Source organism: Prosopis cineraria, unplaced genomic scaffold (genome assembly GCF_029017545.1).
Source record: "Prosopis cineraria cultivar Desert tree isolate PC_DT_omini unplaced genomic scaffold, ASM2901754v1 PC4, whole genome shotgun sequence".
NCBI lineage: Eukaryota > Viridiplantae > Streptophyta > Magnoliopsida > Fabales > Fabaceae > Prosopis > Prosopis cineraria.
The window spans coordinates 684,642-703,546 of record NW_026555335.1 but is presented as its reverse complement, the minus strand read 5'-3'; the positions used below and the strand labels follow the sequence as shown (position 1 = coordinate 703,546).

At 36.1% G+C, this 18,905-nt stretch overlaps 3 protein-coding genes and 1 non-coding gene across 7 annotated transcripts; 1 reads left to right on the top strand and 3 right to left on the bottom strand.

The window, feature by feature from the left end:
* Positions 1-383: 383 nt before the first annotated feature.
* Positions 384-5,561, bottom strand: LOC129309229 (pentatricopeptide repeat-containing protein At4g13650). 2 transcript variants are annotated; one of them, XM_054950686.1, is made up of 4 exons: positions 5,061-5,561; positions 3,180-4,968; positions 1,775-2,765; positions 384-1,403 (listed from the first exon to the last, which is right to left on the bottom strand). In XM_054950686.1, the coding sequence occupies exons 1-3, from the start codon at positions 5,190-5,192 to the stop codon at positions 1,870-1,872; spliced, it is 2,817 nt and encodes a 938-aa protein (XP_054806661.1). In that variant the 5' UTR covers positions 5,193-5,561; the 3' UTR covers positions 384-1,403; positions 1,775-1,869. The 2 variants fall into 2 exon arrangements, with proteins under 2 accessions (XP_054806661.1, XP_054806660.1); XM_054950685.1 differs by having other exon boundaries at positions 1,775-4,968; positions 5,061-5,560.
* A 2,159-nt stretch (positions 5,562-7,720) lies between these two features.
* Positions 7,721-11,939, top strand: LOC129309280 (purple acid phosphatase 15-like). Of its 3 annotated transcripts, none has more exons than XM_054950786.1 (8): positions 7,721-8,261; positions 8,645-8,836; positions 9,091-9,424; positions 9,619-9,839; positions 9,958-10,145; positions 10,302-10,586; positions 10,673-10,789; positions 11,592-11,939. In XM_054950786.1, the coding sequence occupies exons 1-8, from the start codon at positions 7,997-7,999 to the stop codon at positions 11,598-11,600; spliced, it is 1,611 nt and encodes a 536-aa protein (XP_054806761.1). In that variant the 5' UTR covers positions 7,721-7,996; the 3' UTR covers positions 11,601-11,939. The 3 variants fall into 3 exon arrangements, with proteins under 3 accessions (XP_054806761.1, XP_054806759.1, XP_054806760.1); XM_054950784.1 differs by having other exon boundaries at positions 9,955-10,145; XM_054950785.1 differs by having other exon boundaries at positions 7,723-8,261; positions 9,622-9,839; positions 9,955-10,145; positions 11,592-11,938.
* LOC129310190 (U6 spliceosomal RNA) lies at positions 10,827-10,929 on the bottom strand. The gene has a single exon (XR_008593032.1). It is a non-coding gene; the product is annotated as a U6 spliceosomal RNA (small nuclear RNA).
* A 74-nt stretch (positions 11,940-12,013) lies between the features above and the next one.
* LOC129309281 (PLASMODESMATA CALLOSE-BINDING PROTEIN 3-like) lies at positions 12,014-14,841 on the bottom strand. The gene is made up of 3 exons (XM_054950787.1): positions 14,310-14,841; positions 14,191-14,224; positions 12,014-12,560 (listed from the first exon to the last, which is right to left on the bottom strand). Exons 1-3 carry the CDS (start codon positions 14,653-14,655, stop codon positions 12,326-12,328), a joined length of 615 nt encoding a protein of 204 aa, XP_054806762.1. The 5' UTR covers positions 14,656-14,841; the 3' UTR covers positions 12,014-12,325.
* Positions 14,842-18,905: the final 4,064 nt, after the last annotated feature.

Genomic DNA, 18,905 nt, shown 5'->3' with positions numbered 1-18,905 from the left:
AGGAAAAAAATTAACTCAAAAACTCAAGAGCCTAACACTGGACTCACAACACTCCGTAGTATTCATAAACAAAATCACACAACATTTGGACAGCCTCAAAGAATTATTTAATTACTAGTTTTATAAACAATATGACTCATTTCACTAATTCATTTTGATGGTTTCTAAACGTTACATTTGAAGACAGTGAAAGAAATCAATTTTCAGTTTTAATAGCCTTAAACAGTGTTTAATATTATTAATAAAAATAATTATTCCTTTTGAAATACCAATATGTTTTTAACATAACCAAAAAAATAATACTTAATATTATCCAAGGATAAACATATTAATATCGTAAATAACAGAAAATATGCTGCAATATTAAAAAATAAATCAGCGCCTTCAACAAAAATACCACTGTGATTCTGTGAAGTTTCAAACTGATTATAGATCCCCAATGGTAAATCTTGCAATATTAGAGATTGAATCTCTGGTGTTATAACTGTTGAAGCACTAGCTCCACGATCATAAATTGGCTTAAAGTAGGCCTCCACGACCAAGTTATCATGGGTGGTGCTGCTGAAATGAAGCATCATAGGTTGAAGTTTAAGCCCTTCTTGGATCACAACCACATGAAGCAACCAAAGTCCCTCTTGAAGATGTCTGCCAATCATGCAAAGCTAACACTGCTAGACCTGAAAAAGAGCTTCACATAAATCATTTCAGAAATCATTTCACCTAAAAGCTAACACTACATAAAGCACTTATAGAGAAACAATATTTGTGCCATATCAATGGTTGAACTCGAAACACCCTGCAAGCACAGAATGTGTATGTTTCGAAAGCCGCTGCCTGTCTTGTCTCTTGCATAAGATCTTGAAGAGCAAACAGTGGCGAACTTTGGGTGCCAAGGTGTATAAGAAGCAGATTTTCAGCCATTTTCAACTGCCTGGTCATTAAGATATCTGTGATGGGAGTGATCCTACGTGAAATGTGAGAGGAGGGAATACTCATCCTTAGATCACAAATCCATAGTCAAGATTAATGCAAACATCATCATGATATTGGTTGAAAAAAATGTCTTGATTTTCATATCAATGGTTTGGGTATAAGTCTCTCAACAATTGATTTGTAATGAAAAAGTAACTCTTCACTCATCTCATCTTTTAACACAACATTGCTCCTTTCCCACTTAATATGCCACCTATATATTTTTACTCTTTCTCCAATCATTAATAAAATCACCCAAACATGATTATGGCTAAAAATTTGCCATGTGGCTAGCCCAACCATTGCCGACTGAAGCTCTCAAGGTAAACCAAATGTCATCAACAGTCGCCGATGGCTTGGGAACCTAATAAGGACCCAAAAAACTCATGCAAAGGCAGGCCATTGAATGTGTTGGTTGTCATACAGTTGACCTGACAGAGAAGAATAAAGAATCATGAGATAAATTAAAAAGTGGTCAACATAAAGATAAAATTCTCAAATCTGACGCAACTGTGTAAAGCGCACAAGAATTTGATTTTGCTGAAGTAAATAAATAAGGAAGCAAGACAGAAAAAATAAAATATTCAAACTATAACAATTAGGGAAAATTACATTGAAGTCCCACACAAGAATATTAATTAAGGTCCATTGACAACTGAACTAAACTGCATCAATAGACCTTACAGTAATTAATTTTCTTATGTAGCACCTGGTTGTTATTCTCCCTAAAAATTATCACATTTATAAGAAACAAGCCAAATTCTTAAACATCTCTCCATTTATTTCAGGATAAAGTTCCTACCATAGGCATAGATGACCGAGGACGACCAACACATTCACATAAATTGTGGTCCACCAAAGTCTTGATCAATTCACCTTTGTCAACCTCCCACAAGCTTACCAGTAATCTTGACATGAACACTCTCCACCTTCAAAATGATGAAAGCGATATGCATCTCTAACTATGATCACCCGATCTGATATCTTGGAAACATGCTTAATCCAGTTGTGGCAATCACCACAAACACGAAGATTTTTAAAAACACGTACAGGACCGGAGCCAGACAAGCTAAGCAATCCAAAAGCAATTGCTAGTTTCTCACTGTGAATAAGTTGAGTTGGGTCTTTCTGCTCTCGCTCTGCATCACTCAAAAGGCTATTTCTCCGTGGCTCATAACCATTGTCAGCTGCCCGCTCATTAAGATCCCCGAGATGAGCATAAATCTTGTCTACAAGTGGGTGAAGCTGATCGCCAGCAAAAAATGCATGAACTGCGTTATTGACTTCTATCCAGCTACGACCAGCCTCTTTCTTAACACCCCTATCTTTCATCATTTGCCTTGTCCGGTCCCTGCAACCCCATTTCCCAGTTATTGCATACATATTTGATAACAGAACATAGGTTGCTGAATCTTCAGGTGCCAGTTCCAGAAGATGACGTGCTGCAAACTCTCCAATATCAATATTCTTATGAATAGTGCAAAAACTTAAAAGGGTCCTCCAAATCATTGCATCTGGTTGAATTGGCATCTCCTCTATAAATCTTTTTGCACGACTTAAAAGACGAGCCCGACCAAGAAGATCCACAACACAAGCATAATGTTCAGGTTTAGGCACCAAGCTGTGTGCTTCAATCATTGATTTGAAGTATCTAATTCCCTCATCTACCAAGCCCACATGGCTGCAAGCTGACAATACTCCGACAAAGGTTACATGATTTGGCATGACACCAAGCTGTTTCATATCCTCAAAAAGGCTAAGTGCTTCAAATCCAAGACCGTGTTGAGAGCATCCTGTAATCATGGAATTCCAAGAAACCTCATTCTTTTCAGGTATTCCAACGAATTGCCTTTTAGCATCATTGATGTTACCGCATTTTGCATATAATGAGATCAAAGCATTAGAAACCTCAATTTCTGAATCATAGCCAGTTTTCTTAATCATAGCATGAATCTGCATCCCTACTTTAATATTTGCAATATTGGCAGCAGCACTAATTGCAGAGCCAAATGTGAATAAATTGATTTCTAGCTCAGCTTTATGCATTTGAGCAAATAGACTTAGTGCTTCCTCAAAATGTTCACTTTGAGTGAAGCCCGATATCAACGTGTTCCATGATACATTATTTTTATCAAAAATCTTTTTGAAAGCTAAGTATGCTTCTTGTACTTTCCCATTCCTGGCATAAAGACTAACAAGTGCATTACCAACTGAAAGATCGTCTGAGTAACCAGAGATGCATGATTGAGCATGAATCTGCCGTCCTAGATCAAGTGCTTGAATGCCTGCACATGCGCTGATTGCGCTAGCAAATCCTATATTATCAGATTGGATCCCTCGATCTTGCATTTCTTTGAAGAGCTTAAGAGCGCTAGTGAACATATTATTTTGTGCATACCCTGCAATCATGGCTGTCCAGGAAACAAAATCTTCTTCTTTAAGTCTTCGCAGGATTTTGAGAGCAGTATCCAGTTTCCCATGTTTGGCATACATATCAATAAGCACACTGGAGACATACACATTAAACTGAAAGCCAGTTTTTAGTGCTTGAGTATGAATTTGTTCTCCCAGATCAAGAGCCCCCAAAGAAGTGCATGTTCTTAAAATACTTGGATAAGTAAATTGATTAGGTCCAATGCCTCTTATTAGTAGTTGTCTAAATATTTCAAATGACTCGTCTAGATTTTCAAGTTGGCCATAAGCCACGAGCATCATGTTCCACAGCACCACATTTTCAGTTTCTGTTGTCAAGAAAAAATCATGGGCAGTTTCTATATCCGAGCATTTTACATAAAGATCAAGTAACGAACCCTCCAAGATTATGTCTGAAGACATTCCTGCTTTAATTGCATATGAATGAAGCTGTCTCCCTTTGAGAAGATCCCCAACTGATGCACATGCACTCAAAAGACTGGCAACTGTTACACAGTCTGGTTTTAGGCAATCAAGATGCATCTTTTTAAACAAGTCTAGAGCTCTGTCACCATATCCTCGCTGAGCTAGACCTGAGATGAGTGAGTTATATGAAACCCCATCCCTGTGAAACATGTCTTCAAAAATCTGTTCTGCAGATATCAAATTTCCCTTACGAGAATACAATGAAACAAGAGCATTGCACACATACATTTCAGAAGAAAACCCCATCTTGACAGCAAGACCATGGACCTGTTCTCCAAACTTGAATAATTCTATTTTGGTACAAGCACTTAGTACACTTGAAAATGTATAAGGAGTTGGGAAGATTCCTGAACCATGCATCTGGCTGTATAGAAGAATGGCTTCTTCTTCAAACCTGTTTTGAGATAAACCAGATATCATAGCCAACCAAGAGACGCTATCCCTTATTTGTAAATCATCAAAGACTTTCTTGGCAGAATTCACTAAGCCATTTTTGAAATAAATTTCAATCAAAGGATTACATATCAGAGTGCTTGTTTCAAAACCATGAGTTATAGTCCTAGCATGTAGTAGCTCCACATACTTGAGAGGAACATCATTACCACCACATGCCCTCAAAACCCCTGCAAACGTTTTCTCATCAGGTTTAACCATTTCATCGATCATTGACCGAAAAAGACCGGGAACCAGACTGCTTAACTTCCTGGTGACAAATTCTCCAATCAATTTGTTCCAACATGACACAGCTCTTGCCGGCATATCATCAAAAACCTTGACTGCGCCATTTAAATCATCAAAAGCAATGTACACGTTCATAAGTCGATCACACAAGCTCGGTTCTGCATAAAAACCCAATTTTAAAATCTTCCCATGAAGCTTCCAAGAATCCATAGGAGACTCAGAGTTGAGACACCCTTGTAACAACCATAAATAGGTTTGACAATTAGCACGAATTCCACGATCTTCCATTAGAAGCAAGAAATCAATATCCTTTATTTCCCCTTCATTTTGTTGCCCAGGAAGTTCGTCGTAAGGATAAGAAAGAGCTGTGTTACTGACAGCTGCCAAACTCAATCTCCTCACATTTCCACAGGTGAACTAAAAATCAAGGGAAAGAGAGGAACTTAAACCGTGAGAATCCCATAGATAACCAAACACATGACGTCAATAAATCGTTTAGCGTTCGTTACCTTAAGGTTCTTTTTGTTGAGTTTCGCATTAATTTGACGCCCAGATTGGCATGGAAAAGTGTTGAACTTGGAACATAAAAGGAACCTGTGAATAGAAAGGGATGTAGGACGCATGGATTGTTGAGTTAACATGCAATGCAAACACGGTCCGGAACTTTTTCACGAATCACGACCACAAAAGCAAATTTTCAATCCTTTCAAGGGGGATTCGAAGTCTCGGTGTCCCGCAATATCTCTCATCCACAGAAAATCAAGAGACATACATGTAGCACACTAACACCCCGGTATCTAGGACGGCAACGAAGTCTTCAGAATCTCCCGAGTCACTCAAGCGTCTCTCCATTTCCTTCCACTTCCCCATCTCAACCATTCATATTATTTTATTAAATAAATTTAAAAAAAATATATGAATGATTGAGATGGAAGGTAGAGAGAAATGGAGGAAAAGAATCGGAGAGGCGCCTCTGAGAACGGCCAGGAACGCTGTGTCACAGTTGTAGATATTAAAGCCAGAACGAAATGAAATGCGAAAACTTGACTACCAAATGATTTGACAGAAGTCAGTTTAATAAAATAATCGTTGTAAATGAAATTTACTTTTAACATGTTTTTTAAAAAATTAGTTTAATAAATGTATAATAAATTGTAATTTAAGTGTAATACATTATAAATGTTTAAAAAATGCAATAAAAATTTTAAATGATATAAAATTTAATATAAAAAATAAAAATATATAGTTTAATATATTAAAAAATTGTATAATAAATAATTCAAAATATATTAATATTAAAAATTAATATGATTGACTGTCAATCTATAATATATAATTTAATTTTTAATTGAATTGCAAATTTTATTAAAATATAATAAAAATTATTAAGTAAGTGAACGGAACTCAATAAAATATATAAAAATATAGAGCATGCAACAAACACCATAAGAGAGTATTAACATGTTAAAAAGTCAAAAAATAGACCTCAAACTAATCAAATGCAAGGAAAAAAAAAATAGTATGGTAAATTCAAAAATTTAATAGAAAGCTAATTTAAAAAGTTCCAATAATATGTGTTTCCAAATTCACTTTTGATAACTTTTTTAGCGTGGTTTCAAAATATCAATTTGCTGAATCATAAAATTTTTAAATAACACCCCCCCATCTCATAAATACAAATGTACGTTGCAAAAAATCATTTACTCAAATGGCCCTTAAATTGCTATCAGAAAAAGTGCTTAGATTTAGTATAGGTGGTCTAGCTAAAATTAAACAAGGTAAAATCAGAGTTCTATGGATCAGAATTAAAATAATAAATTTAAACAATCTATATTCAAAATTCAATATCTCACATAACATCAAACAATTCTGACAATAATAAATTTTATTAATATTTAAAATATTCATCCTTACAATCCACCATTCATAGAAAGTTTAAAATTAATAATCACCAACATTAAAATTGTCGTTAACTTCGTTCAATTCTCAAATTATTAGAGCAATAAAGTGCAATAAAAACACACAATAATAAAGAGCACTTAATAATTGCGATCATTATCTTTTGACCGAAAAAGGCTTTTGCCTAAATTCAAAACGCATAAAAGGAAAGAGTAGAAATGTGTAAATGAATATTTAAAAATTCTTAAATAAATTAAGTGTATCGTGATATTTATTATCTATTCAATTAGAATGTTCCAAATTATATAAATAAAATATTATATAATATTATTTTAATTAATTTTATTTTTATAATGAAATTCATATTTAATTTCTTACCTTTTTTCTTTTCACAATTATTAATATAAAAATTAATTTATATTTAATATTATTTGAGCGTCAAATTCATAAATCACAAATGACATAGTACATTTAATTTTTTTTTTTTTAAGAATTTATCATTGAACTTTTGTTGATACCGTGGGGGTGTTGTTTTCACCATTACCATGCTTGGTTTAGATTTTAGATTTTTTTACAAAAATAAGTATTTAATAGGAGAAAATTTATATGCTTAGCTTTACATGTTTAATGTCTTTATTTCTAATGACATTAAAATGCTATGTTTTAAAATTGTATTCCATGTTTGTATGGAAAAAAAAAAAAATTGTATTCAATGTGTAGATTACAGAAGAAGCAATACAAATTTCGAAGAAGATATGCTTGGAAATTGCAACAAGCATGGAGGTTAACACAAGTTTAAAAGGCACAGCGATAGAGTTACTAATTTGAAAAATCCCTGGACAGAGTCGCCTCATGTTGGATGAATCAAACTCACACTGAAGTGAGAAGAAAGAAGAGGGAAGAGAGTGAGCGAGAAGGAGGGAGCAAACCACTACCAGAGAGCGAGGCACCCACGGCCATGGCCACTCCTACCAGTGACAGAGTAGAAATGAAAAGGCACAGGACACCAATGACATAGGCAACTTTGATCTTATTTCTACCATCCCAAAGACTTGTAACCAAAATAAAAGCCACTCTCCAATCTCCATGCTTTATTAGTGCAGAATTGGAACTCTGATATGCATTAAAAAAAAAGTCAAGGAAAACGGGGTTTGCGTTTCACAAGATTTCAAAAAATGAATCAAAAGTGAGGCTCATTGATATTTTTATGTTCTACATTCATACATACATCAAATTCATTCAAATTCAAATGCACAATAAAACAGAAATACTCTAAAAATCCATATCATGAAAGCGGAACAGGGATTTAAAAAAAGAGGTTTACTCGATTTTCTATTATTTTTATTTCCCAGCCACGCGCTCGTCACACCGCCCCGCCGTTCTCCTCAAATATCATTTTCCCTCGTATGAATTCTTCGACTCTCCCTTCGTCCTTCTACACTAGCTCGCTCTCTCGCTATATATCAATATATAAATAAACTCGTCAGCCCTGAAGGCTGAACGCGAGTCACTATCTTTTATTCTTTCCGGGACTCTTTCATCTATCATGGCCTTGAATTTAGAGTTCTTAACTGCTCTGTCTCTGTTGATTTCTCTGAGCTCGGTGATTGTTGAAGCTGAAATACCTACCACTCTGGAAGGACCCTTCAAGCCTGTGACCGTTCCTCTTGACCAGAGCTTCCGAGGACAAGCTGTGGACCTTCCAAATTCGGATACTCTGCTTCAAAGAAAAGTCCAAGGATTTCATCCCGAACAAATCTCCGTTTCCCTCTCTTCCAACTATGATTCTGTCTGGGTTTCTTGGATCACTGGTGCGCCTCTTCTTCCATTTACTTGGCATTTGGTTCCATTTTTGTCCTCTCATTAAGTGGGGTCCATTTTCAAATGATAGCTTCAGAAAAATGGTATCACATGAATATAAAGACGTTAGTTGTGGCACTGTAGATGCCCGCAAGTGTCCAATTTTAGAGGCTTGAATTGAATGACTTACCAAAGTCTATCTCTTTAAATCCTGTCAGCTAAAAAAGTCTCTCCTTTAACTCCCAAAATTAATATCGCTCATATTTGAATGTATTCAGCATAAGATCGTGGGCATTCTTTCTGCCTTAAACTCAAACGGTTCCGTGTGTAAATTCAAGCACATTGTACGAATTATGCGTTCTATATGAAATATTTGATTGGATTGTATTTGCAGGAGAGTTCCAGATTGGGTACAATATAGAACCATTGGATCCTAATACGGTTGCTAGCATAGTTCAGTTTGGAGAGTTCGGAAAGCCGATCGCTGAGGAAGCCGCGGGCTATTCCCTCGTTTACAGCCAACTCTATCCTTTTGAAGGACTTCAGAACTACACTTCTGGAATTATACATCATGTTCGTCTCACAGGTCTTCTTTTTGTTACTGATTTCTCTTTCTCTTAAAAGGTGTTTTTCCCCTCTTCCTCTCTTTCATCTAAATTCTAATATGATTTTGTAAACTTTGTCCAACTAAACATAGTTGTCTTGAAAAAGGAAAGAACTTACCCTCCTCCATTTTTGCCACTCATTCCCAAGGGCTTAAACCTTATTCATGAATCAAAATTGATTTAGCAGTACCTGAATATGTAGCTAATTTCAGAAGTGCGTTGTGTTTGCTGGCAGGGTTAAAACCCAACACGTTATATCAGTATCAATGCGGAGATCCAAACCTGGCAGCAATGAGTGGTGTTCACTATTTCAGGACTATGCCAGTTTCTGGCCCCAAGAGCTACCCTAGCAGAATAGCAATTGTTGGAGACGTTGGTCTTACATATAATACCATATCTACTGTGAATCACATGGCCATAAACCATCCTGAACTTATTCTATTGGTTGGAGATGTTAGTTATGCTAATTTGTATCTTACTAATGGAACTGGGTCAGATTGCTACTCTTGCACATTTTCTGATACTCCTATCCACGAAACATATCAGCCTCGTTGGGATTATTGGGGAAGGTAAACTTGTACTTTACTGGATTTGTTGCATCAATGGACTTTTCAGAAGAATAAAATACTTGTTTTGTTACATGTTAATACTCATTATATGAACCTAAATGTGAATTTGGAGACATCTGAGCAATAATAAGCAGCTAAGGTTTTACGTGTTCAAATGTATCGACAAGGATCTAATTAATGTCAGTTACTGGTAGCAGGTACATGGAGCCTCTGATTTCTTCTGTTCCAATAATGGTAATAGAAGGGAATCATGAGATAGAACTACAAGCTGAAAACCAGACATTTGTCTCTTATAGTTCTCGATTTGCATTCCCATCTGAAGAGAGCGGATCATCATCCACATTATACTATTCTTTCAATGCTGGAGGAATACATTTTATAATGCTTGGTGCCTACATATCATATAATAAATCTGGTTAACTCTTGGCTCGTACTTTCTCCATTTATCTTTCTGTATATCATATCATATAACATCTTGCTGCAATTGTTTCATCATTGTCTTCTCCTTTTTTTTTTTTTTCTTTTGACAGCAGACCAGTACAGGTGGTTGGAGAGAGATCTGGCTTCTGTTGATAGAGAAGTAACCCCATGGTTGGTAGCTGCATGGCATCCACCTTGGTACAGCACCTACAAGTCACATTATAGAGAAGCAGAATGTATGAGGGTTGAGATGGAAGATTTATTGTATAGATATGGTGTTGATGTGGTTTTCAATGGACATGTAAGTGTATTTGTTTTCCATGCACCTACACGAACTAAGCAACATTCATTGCTTGGATTCGTTAGGACTTTTGTGATTTTCCAAAAGGTCCCGTAAGTACTTACTTTGAGAGGAAGTTATATGAGCAAACAAATTTCATATGGGAACATTGAACAGGTACATGCCTATGAAAGATCAAACCGAGTCTATAACTATACATTGGATCCCTGTGGTCCTGTTTATATCACAGTTGGTGATGGTGGTAACTGGGAAAAGATGGCAATCACACATGCTGATGAACCTGGTAACTGTCCGGAACCAACAACTACACCAGATGACTTCATGGGTGGCTTCTGTGCCTTCAATTTCACATCTGGTCCAGCAGCTGGTAAATTCTGCTGGGACCAGCAGCCTGATTATAGTGCATTCAGAGAGAGTAGCTTTGGCCATGGAATTCTTGAGGTCTTACTCTTTATCTTACGTTGAGTCACACATTTGATGCATTGTTTCCATAGAACTACGAGTAATGGGTTAAGTTATACACGCAGGTGAAAAATGAAACTTATGCATTGTGGACATGGCACCGTAATCAGGACTTCTATAACGCTGCTGGAGATCAGATATACATTGTCAGGCAGCCTGAAAAATGTCTAGTGAAACCACAGGTACATAAAACATTCATGTGTTTCATTTTTAAAAAAAAAAAAATTGGACCATTTCTCAATTTGTGTGTGTCATCCTTGCGCAGGGGCCATGCTAATCTTCTATGTATCATTCCAATTTTATTGAATGTCCCTGAAGGGACTCATGTGTTTCATTTTGCTCGTTGACAAATAACCCTTTGCATTCAGACTCCAAAAAATAAATGTTTTATTTGGCATAAAATAGGAAAATAAAAAAAAAAGGATTATGAATTTCAGCAACAATTTTACCTATACCTGTTCTGTAGTGTTAGGGACACATCATATTTTTTTGGGAGAATAAAAAAAATTCCAAAAGGATCAATTAATTCAAGTTAAGTCCTAATTATCATATTACGTTAATCTCTTAATTTTACAATTACGTTACGATGAATTTACAACTTGTTTTTCAAATTTTAACATAGTTGAAAAATAAAAATATTTATTTTTTCTATTAAAATTTGAAGCACAAGTTTCAAGTTCATTATAACAGAATTGCAAAATTAAGAGATTGAGTTGCAAATTATGAAACCTCTCTATCATCCTCTTTATTTTTTAGCTTATTTCTTGAGCGTATTAAAAAAAAATAAAAAATTGGTGGAAAGAAGGGGTTGGGAGCCTAGTGGATTTGTTTGGAAATTACATTTTGCTCTGCTTTGAGAGTTATTTGAAACAACAAATTTTAAGGACAGCATGCAGCTTCAGCTTCCCAATAAAATGATGAATTTAAGCATCATAATCTGAACAGAATTTTTCACCTTGATGATTTATTCCTTTGGTTTTCTAGGATCCTTGAGGAGTCAGCTCAAAAATTTAACTAATACACCGCAAGGAGTCAAGTTGAAGAACAGAGGAACCAGAGGTATATTTTTTGCATGTCAGCTGACTTGGAAACCAGATCCATGAATAAGCTTAATAATAAGCCGACTTTTTTCTAAAGATAATTTAACAGAAAATGCAATTATTGTCTCATTGGTATGGTATATGTTAGAGGTAAAAATAAGGGTTGAGGTCTAAACTCGCGTGAGTCCCACTTTCTGTTTTAAATGTGTTGTTCATTATTTCAACAAGAGTGGATTTTAAGTTTTATGTACAGTCTTGTCCCTCAGTCGTTAGATTAGAATATTTTCATTACATTTACATTTTCGTCTTCGGTTCTATAATTAATAACAATTTCGAGTGCTCATCGAATGGAAGCACGCGTTAAAAGAAAAAAAAATACTGAATAATATACTAATAATATTGAAGTGTCTATGAAATACAATGTCCGTAAGACAACCTTTAAAAAAACTAATTGAATTGATTTTTTTTTTTTGGTGTTTTTTGTGGGGGAGAGGTGTCTATCAATCTAGAATTTCTAGTAAAGGCCTAGCTGCAACCCTAGCTATGCTCATTTTCCCTGAACAGCCAGCCTTATTCATAACCTTAAAAATGGAAAATGAACAGGAAGAGATGTGTGGCGTAGAGATGTGTGGTTATGAACAGGAAGAGGCTTCTCTAAACCCTAAACCCAGAACCCTACTACGCTAGAATCAAAAGGTAAGTAAGTAACAAGAAAAGAGAAGATAAAACTAAACTGGCGTTGGCCGTTGCCAAGGTTGCTCTGGAATTGTCAGGCACAGGAGAGGTCATCCCCGGATTGATTCCGCCACCAGCTGCGCCCCCGCCGAAGAAGGGTGATGTTGTGGTCGGAGTTGGCACATTTGGGTTGATCAACGGCGGTGTTGTGATTGGTATATTCGTCCCTCCAGCAGTGCTACACATCATAATATATCAGCGTCAGATAGTTTAGAAATGGCACTTAAACTACAAAGGAAAAGAATGCTCCTGGATGGCTCAGTGCAAAAGCCAATTTCATCAGACCAACTTGCAGTTAAATGTTTTACTTTGGACGGCAAACCATGGACACTTGTGAACAAATTATACAGCTTTATTCGCAGCTGCAATTTATTCCCACGGATGCACCACTCAAAACATCGTGCCCCGTCACTACGGCCACGTCTTCATCAACAATCTTCTTTGATGCTCGGTCAAAAGGCTCACAGAGTATACTGCTACTAGTAAAGATTCGTCCCGATGACAAGCATCTTTTTTTCCAGCAAATATTCACTAAACTATTCTCATTCAGTTAAACTGGCAGAGCGGAGCCGCCCATCATGTTCAAATCTTCTTCAATTTTATTTGTCCTCGCCATGAGCAGCCTCAAAGTCAAAAGCACCCCCACCCCCCCCCCCTTCTCTCTTTTCTTCTGAAGGTGTCTTACAATCTAAATCTTGCCGGGATATCACCTTCCAAACTGAAATCTATTAAAAGAGTGGGTGTTGACACTCACGCGCCACACAAAAGTGGGAAACAAGACATCAAGACTCTTCAGGTTTCCATGAATTGTTAAATCCTTTGGCTGATCAATGTTCAATAATATGTACAAAAAATTTACTGCAAATTGTCATAACCATTCCACGCCAACTGGCAAGCCATGGTAACTTCGTATTTTCATTTCATAGTTCCCGTGAAAGGATGCCCCCTTGATAAATAGTTAAGAGTGTGAAGAGTATGGGCCATGGCCTATTATATTGGGGCAGGGAGAGAAGCAAAGGACGTCACTCATATTCATATATTCCAATTTCCATTCCCAAATTTAATAAAAAACATGACAAGTTGACGTGAACGTGAGAGCTTCAATCAACACATCATCGCATCTTATACTGGCAATATTACTTTACCTCTGGAAAGCATAGCAGCCTCATGCGTTGTAATAATATCCCAAGGTACAATCTAATAATGAATTTGAGCCGTTAGGTTTCCCAGAGACTTTTAAAAGGATACACTCTACCAGACGACCCCGACGCGGGTTTCGATTCAAGAAAATGCAAAACGACATCTATCGTGTTCAAAATCGGGGTTAGGACTTTTATTTACCGGGGCGAAAAAAAAAAAAAAACAGGAAGTTTGGGACCAAGGACCCTTCATCCATGCACGAAGCCGCGTGTCACAGACTCACGTTAGCTCCTTCGCCAACTCTTCACACCTAAATAAAATCGATCCCTCTCGTCACTGTCCCTTAGCCAAGAAAACAGAGCCCAGCTTCTGTGGCTGTCTCTCATTTGACTTGGGTCATTTCAAATTGCAAGACGAGGCCATTGGATCCGGAAAGTGAAGAAAAGAGAAAGAAAGAGAACAAAGAAAGACAGCACAACAGCGGAGAATCCATATGCTTGTATATCAAGAAAGACCCGAAAGTGTTTGGTTTTTTTTTTCAAAAAGAAGAAGAAGAAGAAGAAGAAAGAAAGAAAGAAAGAAAGAAGTGTCCATGAGCCACCACAGTGGAGTTCACTAACAGAGTCTATGGTATACGTAAATCCACGGAGAAACAGAAGAGAGCATACCTGGACGAAGTCGGATACACGCAAGATCCATAGCCTACGGACACAAAAAGATCTAGGAATGAGCGAAAGAGAAAAGGAAAGCATGAATGGGTGGAAAGAAAGAAAGAAAGAAACAGTACTGGGGTCAGTTTGGGCAATAGTGGCAGTGCCGGCGAAGTCGCAAGAGCCGGGAGCACGGGTCTTGCGCTGATAGTAGCTGTTGAAGGCGTAGGAGGCGTGAGCTTGGATGGTGTTTGGCAGGAAACAGAGGCCGTCGGACTGTATGGGATGGCAGTCGGCACCGGAGCCGCACGCGTAGTCGAGGGCTGTTTGGAGGGCCTGGCTGCTAGCGTCGCTTCTGGCAACACACCAGCTGGCTCCTCCGACGCCCATGACTTGGCCTCTGACGACAGCCGTGCAGAGCGAAGCGGTAATGGAGAGCAGCAGGAGAAGCGCGGGTGGTGGAGCCACATCTGGAACTGCCATTAGAGTTATAGCAGCGAGTGGGGCTGTGATTTTGCTTAGTTGGTAGTGGGGGAGGGGGAAGAGAGAGAGAGAGAGAGAGAGAGAGAGAGAGAGAGAGGCGTCTCAGAATATGATCAGAACAAAATATTAGGGGTGAAGATGGATGTGGAGCCTGCCTGCCTTGGAAGCCTCTTTTGCCTTCAGGCTTCTGCTTCACTTTTCTCTTTTCTGTTATGGTATATTAATATTAATGGGAGTCTCTCGTAAAATGAAAAAATAGGAATGGGGGATAACTCGCCGCTTTTCTTTTTCCTTGTCCTGCCAATTTTTTTACGGGGAACAAAAAATAATAATAAAAAAAGCACCAGATCAAAACATAAGAGTGGTTCCCAACGTTCTGTGTCTCCGATATGTCATGTACGTTGGTTCTGCAGTTGGCCCTTTTGAGTGCAAAAGATGATGCTCATATTCTGCATCTCTGTCGTCCTGTCACTCAACCTTTAACCCAATACTGCATGAATTTGATTTGGTTCCATTCCATGTTCTTTATGCTTTAAAATAGAAGTTACGTACCTATACATAATCAAGGTTAGGAGTATCATTTATTAATCTTTTTTCGTAATATGATGAGCGACAAGCGGACCCCTGTCAAATTGCAACTTTTTTATTATTGGAGCTCCTGAATAATTTTAAAAATTGATAAATGTTTTTATTTTATGTCACTAAGTATTTGAGCAAATGAAATTTATTCTTTTGATTTTTTGGGATAGTGCATTACGAAAAGGATTGCATGTAATTTTATGAGCCCGGAATTTTGCAGATATGAATACCACGTGTCATTGAAAGTGGTGAGTATAGTGTGATTATAGAAGAGTTGAAAGGTCGGTGGAATTGATTTGTGGATTAGGAGGGGGATTTCTATCAAAGGAGATTCGCTACCTGGACATATGTCCTTAGATCCATCTCAAGGATCACGACTTCCATTTCATTTAGTAGTAATTTGATGATTGGTTTTAAGGTGGCTGCCTCTTCCATATTTTAGACCTGGCAAGTGACAACTGGACGCAGGGCTCGCTTGTCCGGAAGTGGGGTCTTTCCACTTCCTTTTTCTTCATTTCCCTCCACTTTCCCCATCCTCACCATTCATTAATTTTATCATTTAAAAAAATTATTTAATAAAAAAATTTGAATGGTGGGGATGGGAAAGTGGAGGGAAAAGTGGAGAGATTCCTGGTCCCGCTTGTCCTCGCCTAAAATCAGCTCGAATAGGTGACAAGCGGTTTGAAATGATGATGATGATGCAATCAACTATGGGCTTCCATGACCCTTATATTTTCCTGCCCAGCCATGCTACATTTCGTATGATGGGCCAAGCCCATCATAAACTGTACCAGAGTTTAGAAGTGACGTGTTTTATTGTGCCTAATTTAAACCGCGTATTGTATAATGACTTTCCTTACAAATCAAAGGCGGCATTATTTTGTTCAACATTCGGTCCTCACATATGATTTTTTTATTAAAAAAAAAAACCTTATGCACGCTGTTTCCTAAGTTGGCACATACACAGTACCAACAAACAAGAGCAAGCTTTATCTTATTAGTGAAATTAATTATATGGATTACATGATATCATTATACAATATCATCAATCAAATTTTTAGGAATATTATTAATTAAAAGATATTGTTCAACAATTTCCATAAATGTCCTCTTATATCTTTCTTTACCAAGCTTAAAACTATCCATTTCACTCTCCTCATCGGTGCTTTTCCTAATATGTCCCAATTATCTCAAATGATTGTCTACTATTTTTTTCATAATATGTGCCGCACTCACTTTTTCTCATATATGCTTTTTTCATATTTTATATTTTCATGCATATTTGCACATCCATCTTACCATTCTTATACATGCTACTTCAACTTAATGCTCTTCTTGTTCCTTTAAAATTTATCATTCACTACTATCTAACATGGCCGATCTTATGATAATTCAATAAAACTCACATTTAAGTTTATTAGGTATCTTCACTACCCAGCTTCTATTCTATGTGCAACATCTTCATCAATTGCATCAGTTAATACATACACATGGACCAATATTCAAACCTTCAATAAAGTGCTTAAGTAACAAGAGTCCTTACTACTCACGTTGAGCTTAGTTGGCAATTTTTATTTAGATTTTTTTTTATTGATCACATGTTTCCTCTTATTAGAGGCAATCATATTCCAAACATGATTGTGCATTAAATATTGGCACCTCTCAGAGAATACAAATCTTAATTCGTCAGGTTATAAGTGACTAGCAACTTCTACTAAATTCAATTCTTGTTGGTAATATTTTAACATGAAATGATTTGTTAATGTTAGATGTTACATATGATCACATAAAAAATAGGAAAAATAACAATTAGAGACCTTAAAAGAACATTAATAACAATTATAAACTATAAACTATTGAAATTTTAATAAAAGACAATGGTCTTTACTTGCAATTAGAAAAATTCAAATAGTCGATTGAAAAATCTACTACATGCATTTGGAATTATTTATAACATTAGTTAAAAATTTATAAAAGCTAGTTGTAAATCTCAATTTTTTGTTGTCACTATGCAGATAAACCACTTGAAAAATTAAATAAATACAGTTAGAATTATTTGTAAAGTTGGTTGGAAATTTACAATAGTTAGTTGTAAATTGTAAATCAATATAAAAGCAAATCACTTAAAAAATTCACTAAATACATTTAAAATTATTTATAATGTTAGTTGAAAATTTATGAGAATCAGTTGTAAATTGCTAGTTAATCACTTGTGATTTTTTTATTATCACTTGGAAAATTAAAAAAGATAGTTGGAAATATACCTTTAGTTAGAAATTTACTAAACTTCGTTATGAATTCCAAGCTAATAAAAAAAGGTAATTTATTGCAACTAAAAACCATGTTCTGTTGTTGAAATTTTTATAATTTAAAGCAAAATACAAAAAACCGAACCAATCATTGAACTGATCATGACATTAGGTCATGGGTTAGTAGTTCAATTAGGGTTAAATCAGAAGTTAAATCGATGACAAACCGATCATGATTAAAATAATATAATTTAAATAAAAAGGCATTGATTATAAAAACATTCAACCAAATCCAATTACTAAAAATTCTAACAATAATAAAGTACGACATTTCAAATATCTATCATTACAATTACAACCCTTCAATCATTAAAAAGTTTAAAAATAATATTCACCAATATCAAAGTCATCATTAACTTCATGATTAAACACACAATCATTTTTACTCTTTCATATCAACCACAAAATCCAACAATAGTGAGAAATATCATAAGCTGTGAAAGGACTATCAGGCCGAGTAATTAGTGGCCATTGATTTTTGAAACTAATGATTTTACAAAGATCAACTTTGGAAGAGAAATCACTCCCAAACCAAACATACCTTGTCCATAAATAGAGGAAGAACAAGTGCTTAAGGGATTCTGGTGCAACTTCACAAATTGGACAAAGCTCTGTATGCCACTTTTTGCTCTTAAATAAACCTTCCAAAGTTGCAACAACATTTGACAAGCTTCTCTAAATGAATTGTTGAATCTTGGGTAATGTTTTGATCCTCCATATATTCTTTCATAGATCACTTGGAGTTGGGGTCGAGGTGCTAGCCTTCATAATTTCCAGCTTACCACATCTTTTGGCCTTTAAGTAGCCCTTTTTTACAATATAAACACCATTTCAAGCAGGCAACCATATGACCTTATCAAGTATCTCACGACTGGACAATGGAATCTTCTTAATTACTTAGGCAAACTTTTCCCTAACTAGATTTGTTAAGTAAGCTAAGTTCCACTATCTGTTTTCAATCAGATTTGCCACCAAGCTATTGTCAATAACATCAAGATCATTACAAGGGGGCAATTTATGGATCTTTAAAGTGATAATCTACTTTTCTTTCCATATTCTCACATCCCTGCCATTCCCTATTTGTTAACATAAGTCCTTTTCAAGAAACAATCTACCATCAACAATGTTGGATTAGCATCATCAGGCTTTAGAGCCTTTTGATGCTATGAGAAAATTAGAGTCAAGAAATGAAATCCCTTAAGGATTCTAGCCCAAAGTGCCTTTTGAACCCTGTTTTTCCATCATTCTTATTTTTTGTCATTTTGTCCCATGCAACCCAATAAGGTTTATTGCTGCTCCGAGTCCCTTCCTCCTAAAATTTAGAGATGAGATTATTTAGTTACTTACAAGACTTAATAGGAA

Coding starts and splice junctions, on each gene's coding strand:
- LOC129309229 (XM_054950685.1), bottom strand. CDS start 5,192: ATGTTAACTCAACAATCCATGCGTCCTACATCCCTTTCTATTCACAGG. Junction 4,969..5,060: donor TCAACAAAAAGAACCTTAAG/GTAACGAACGCT, acceptor CTTGATTTTTAG/TTCACCTGTGGAAATGTGAG.
- LOC129309280 (XM_054950784.1), top strand. CDS start 7,997: ATGGCCTTGAATTTAGAGTTCTTAACTGCTCTGTCTCTGTTGATTTCT. Junction 8,262..8,644: donor CTGGGTTTCTTGGATCACTG/GTGCGCCTCTTC, acceptor TTGTATTTGCAG/GAGAGTTCCAGATTGGGTAC. Junction 10,146..10,301: donor ATGTGGTTTTCAATGGACAT/GTAAGTGTATTT, acceptor AACATTGAACAG/GTACATGCCTATGAAAGATC.
- LOC129309281 (XM_054950787.1), bottom strand. CDS start 14,655: ATGGCAGTTCCAGATGTGGCTCCACCACCCGCGCTTCTCCTGCTGCTC. Junction 14,225..14,309: donor TATTGCCCAAACTGACCCCA/GTACTGTTTCTT, acceptor TTGTGTCCGTAG/GCTATGGATCTTGCGTGTAT. Junction 12,561..14,190: donor GTGTATCCGACTTCGTCCAG/GTATGCTCTCTT, acceptor TATGATGTGTAG/CACTGCTGGAGGGACGAATA.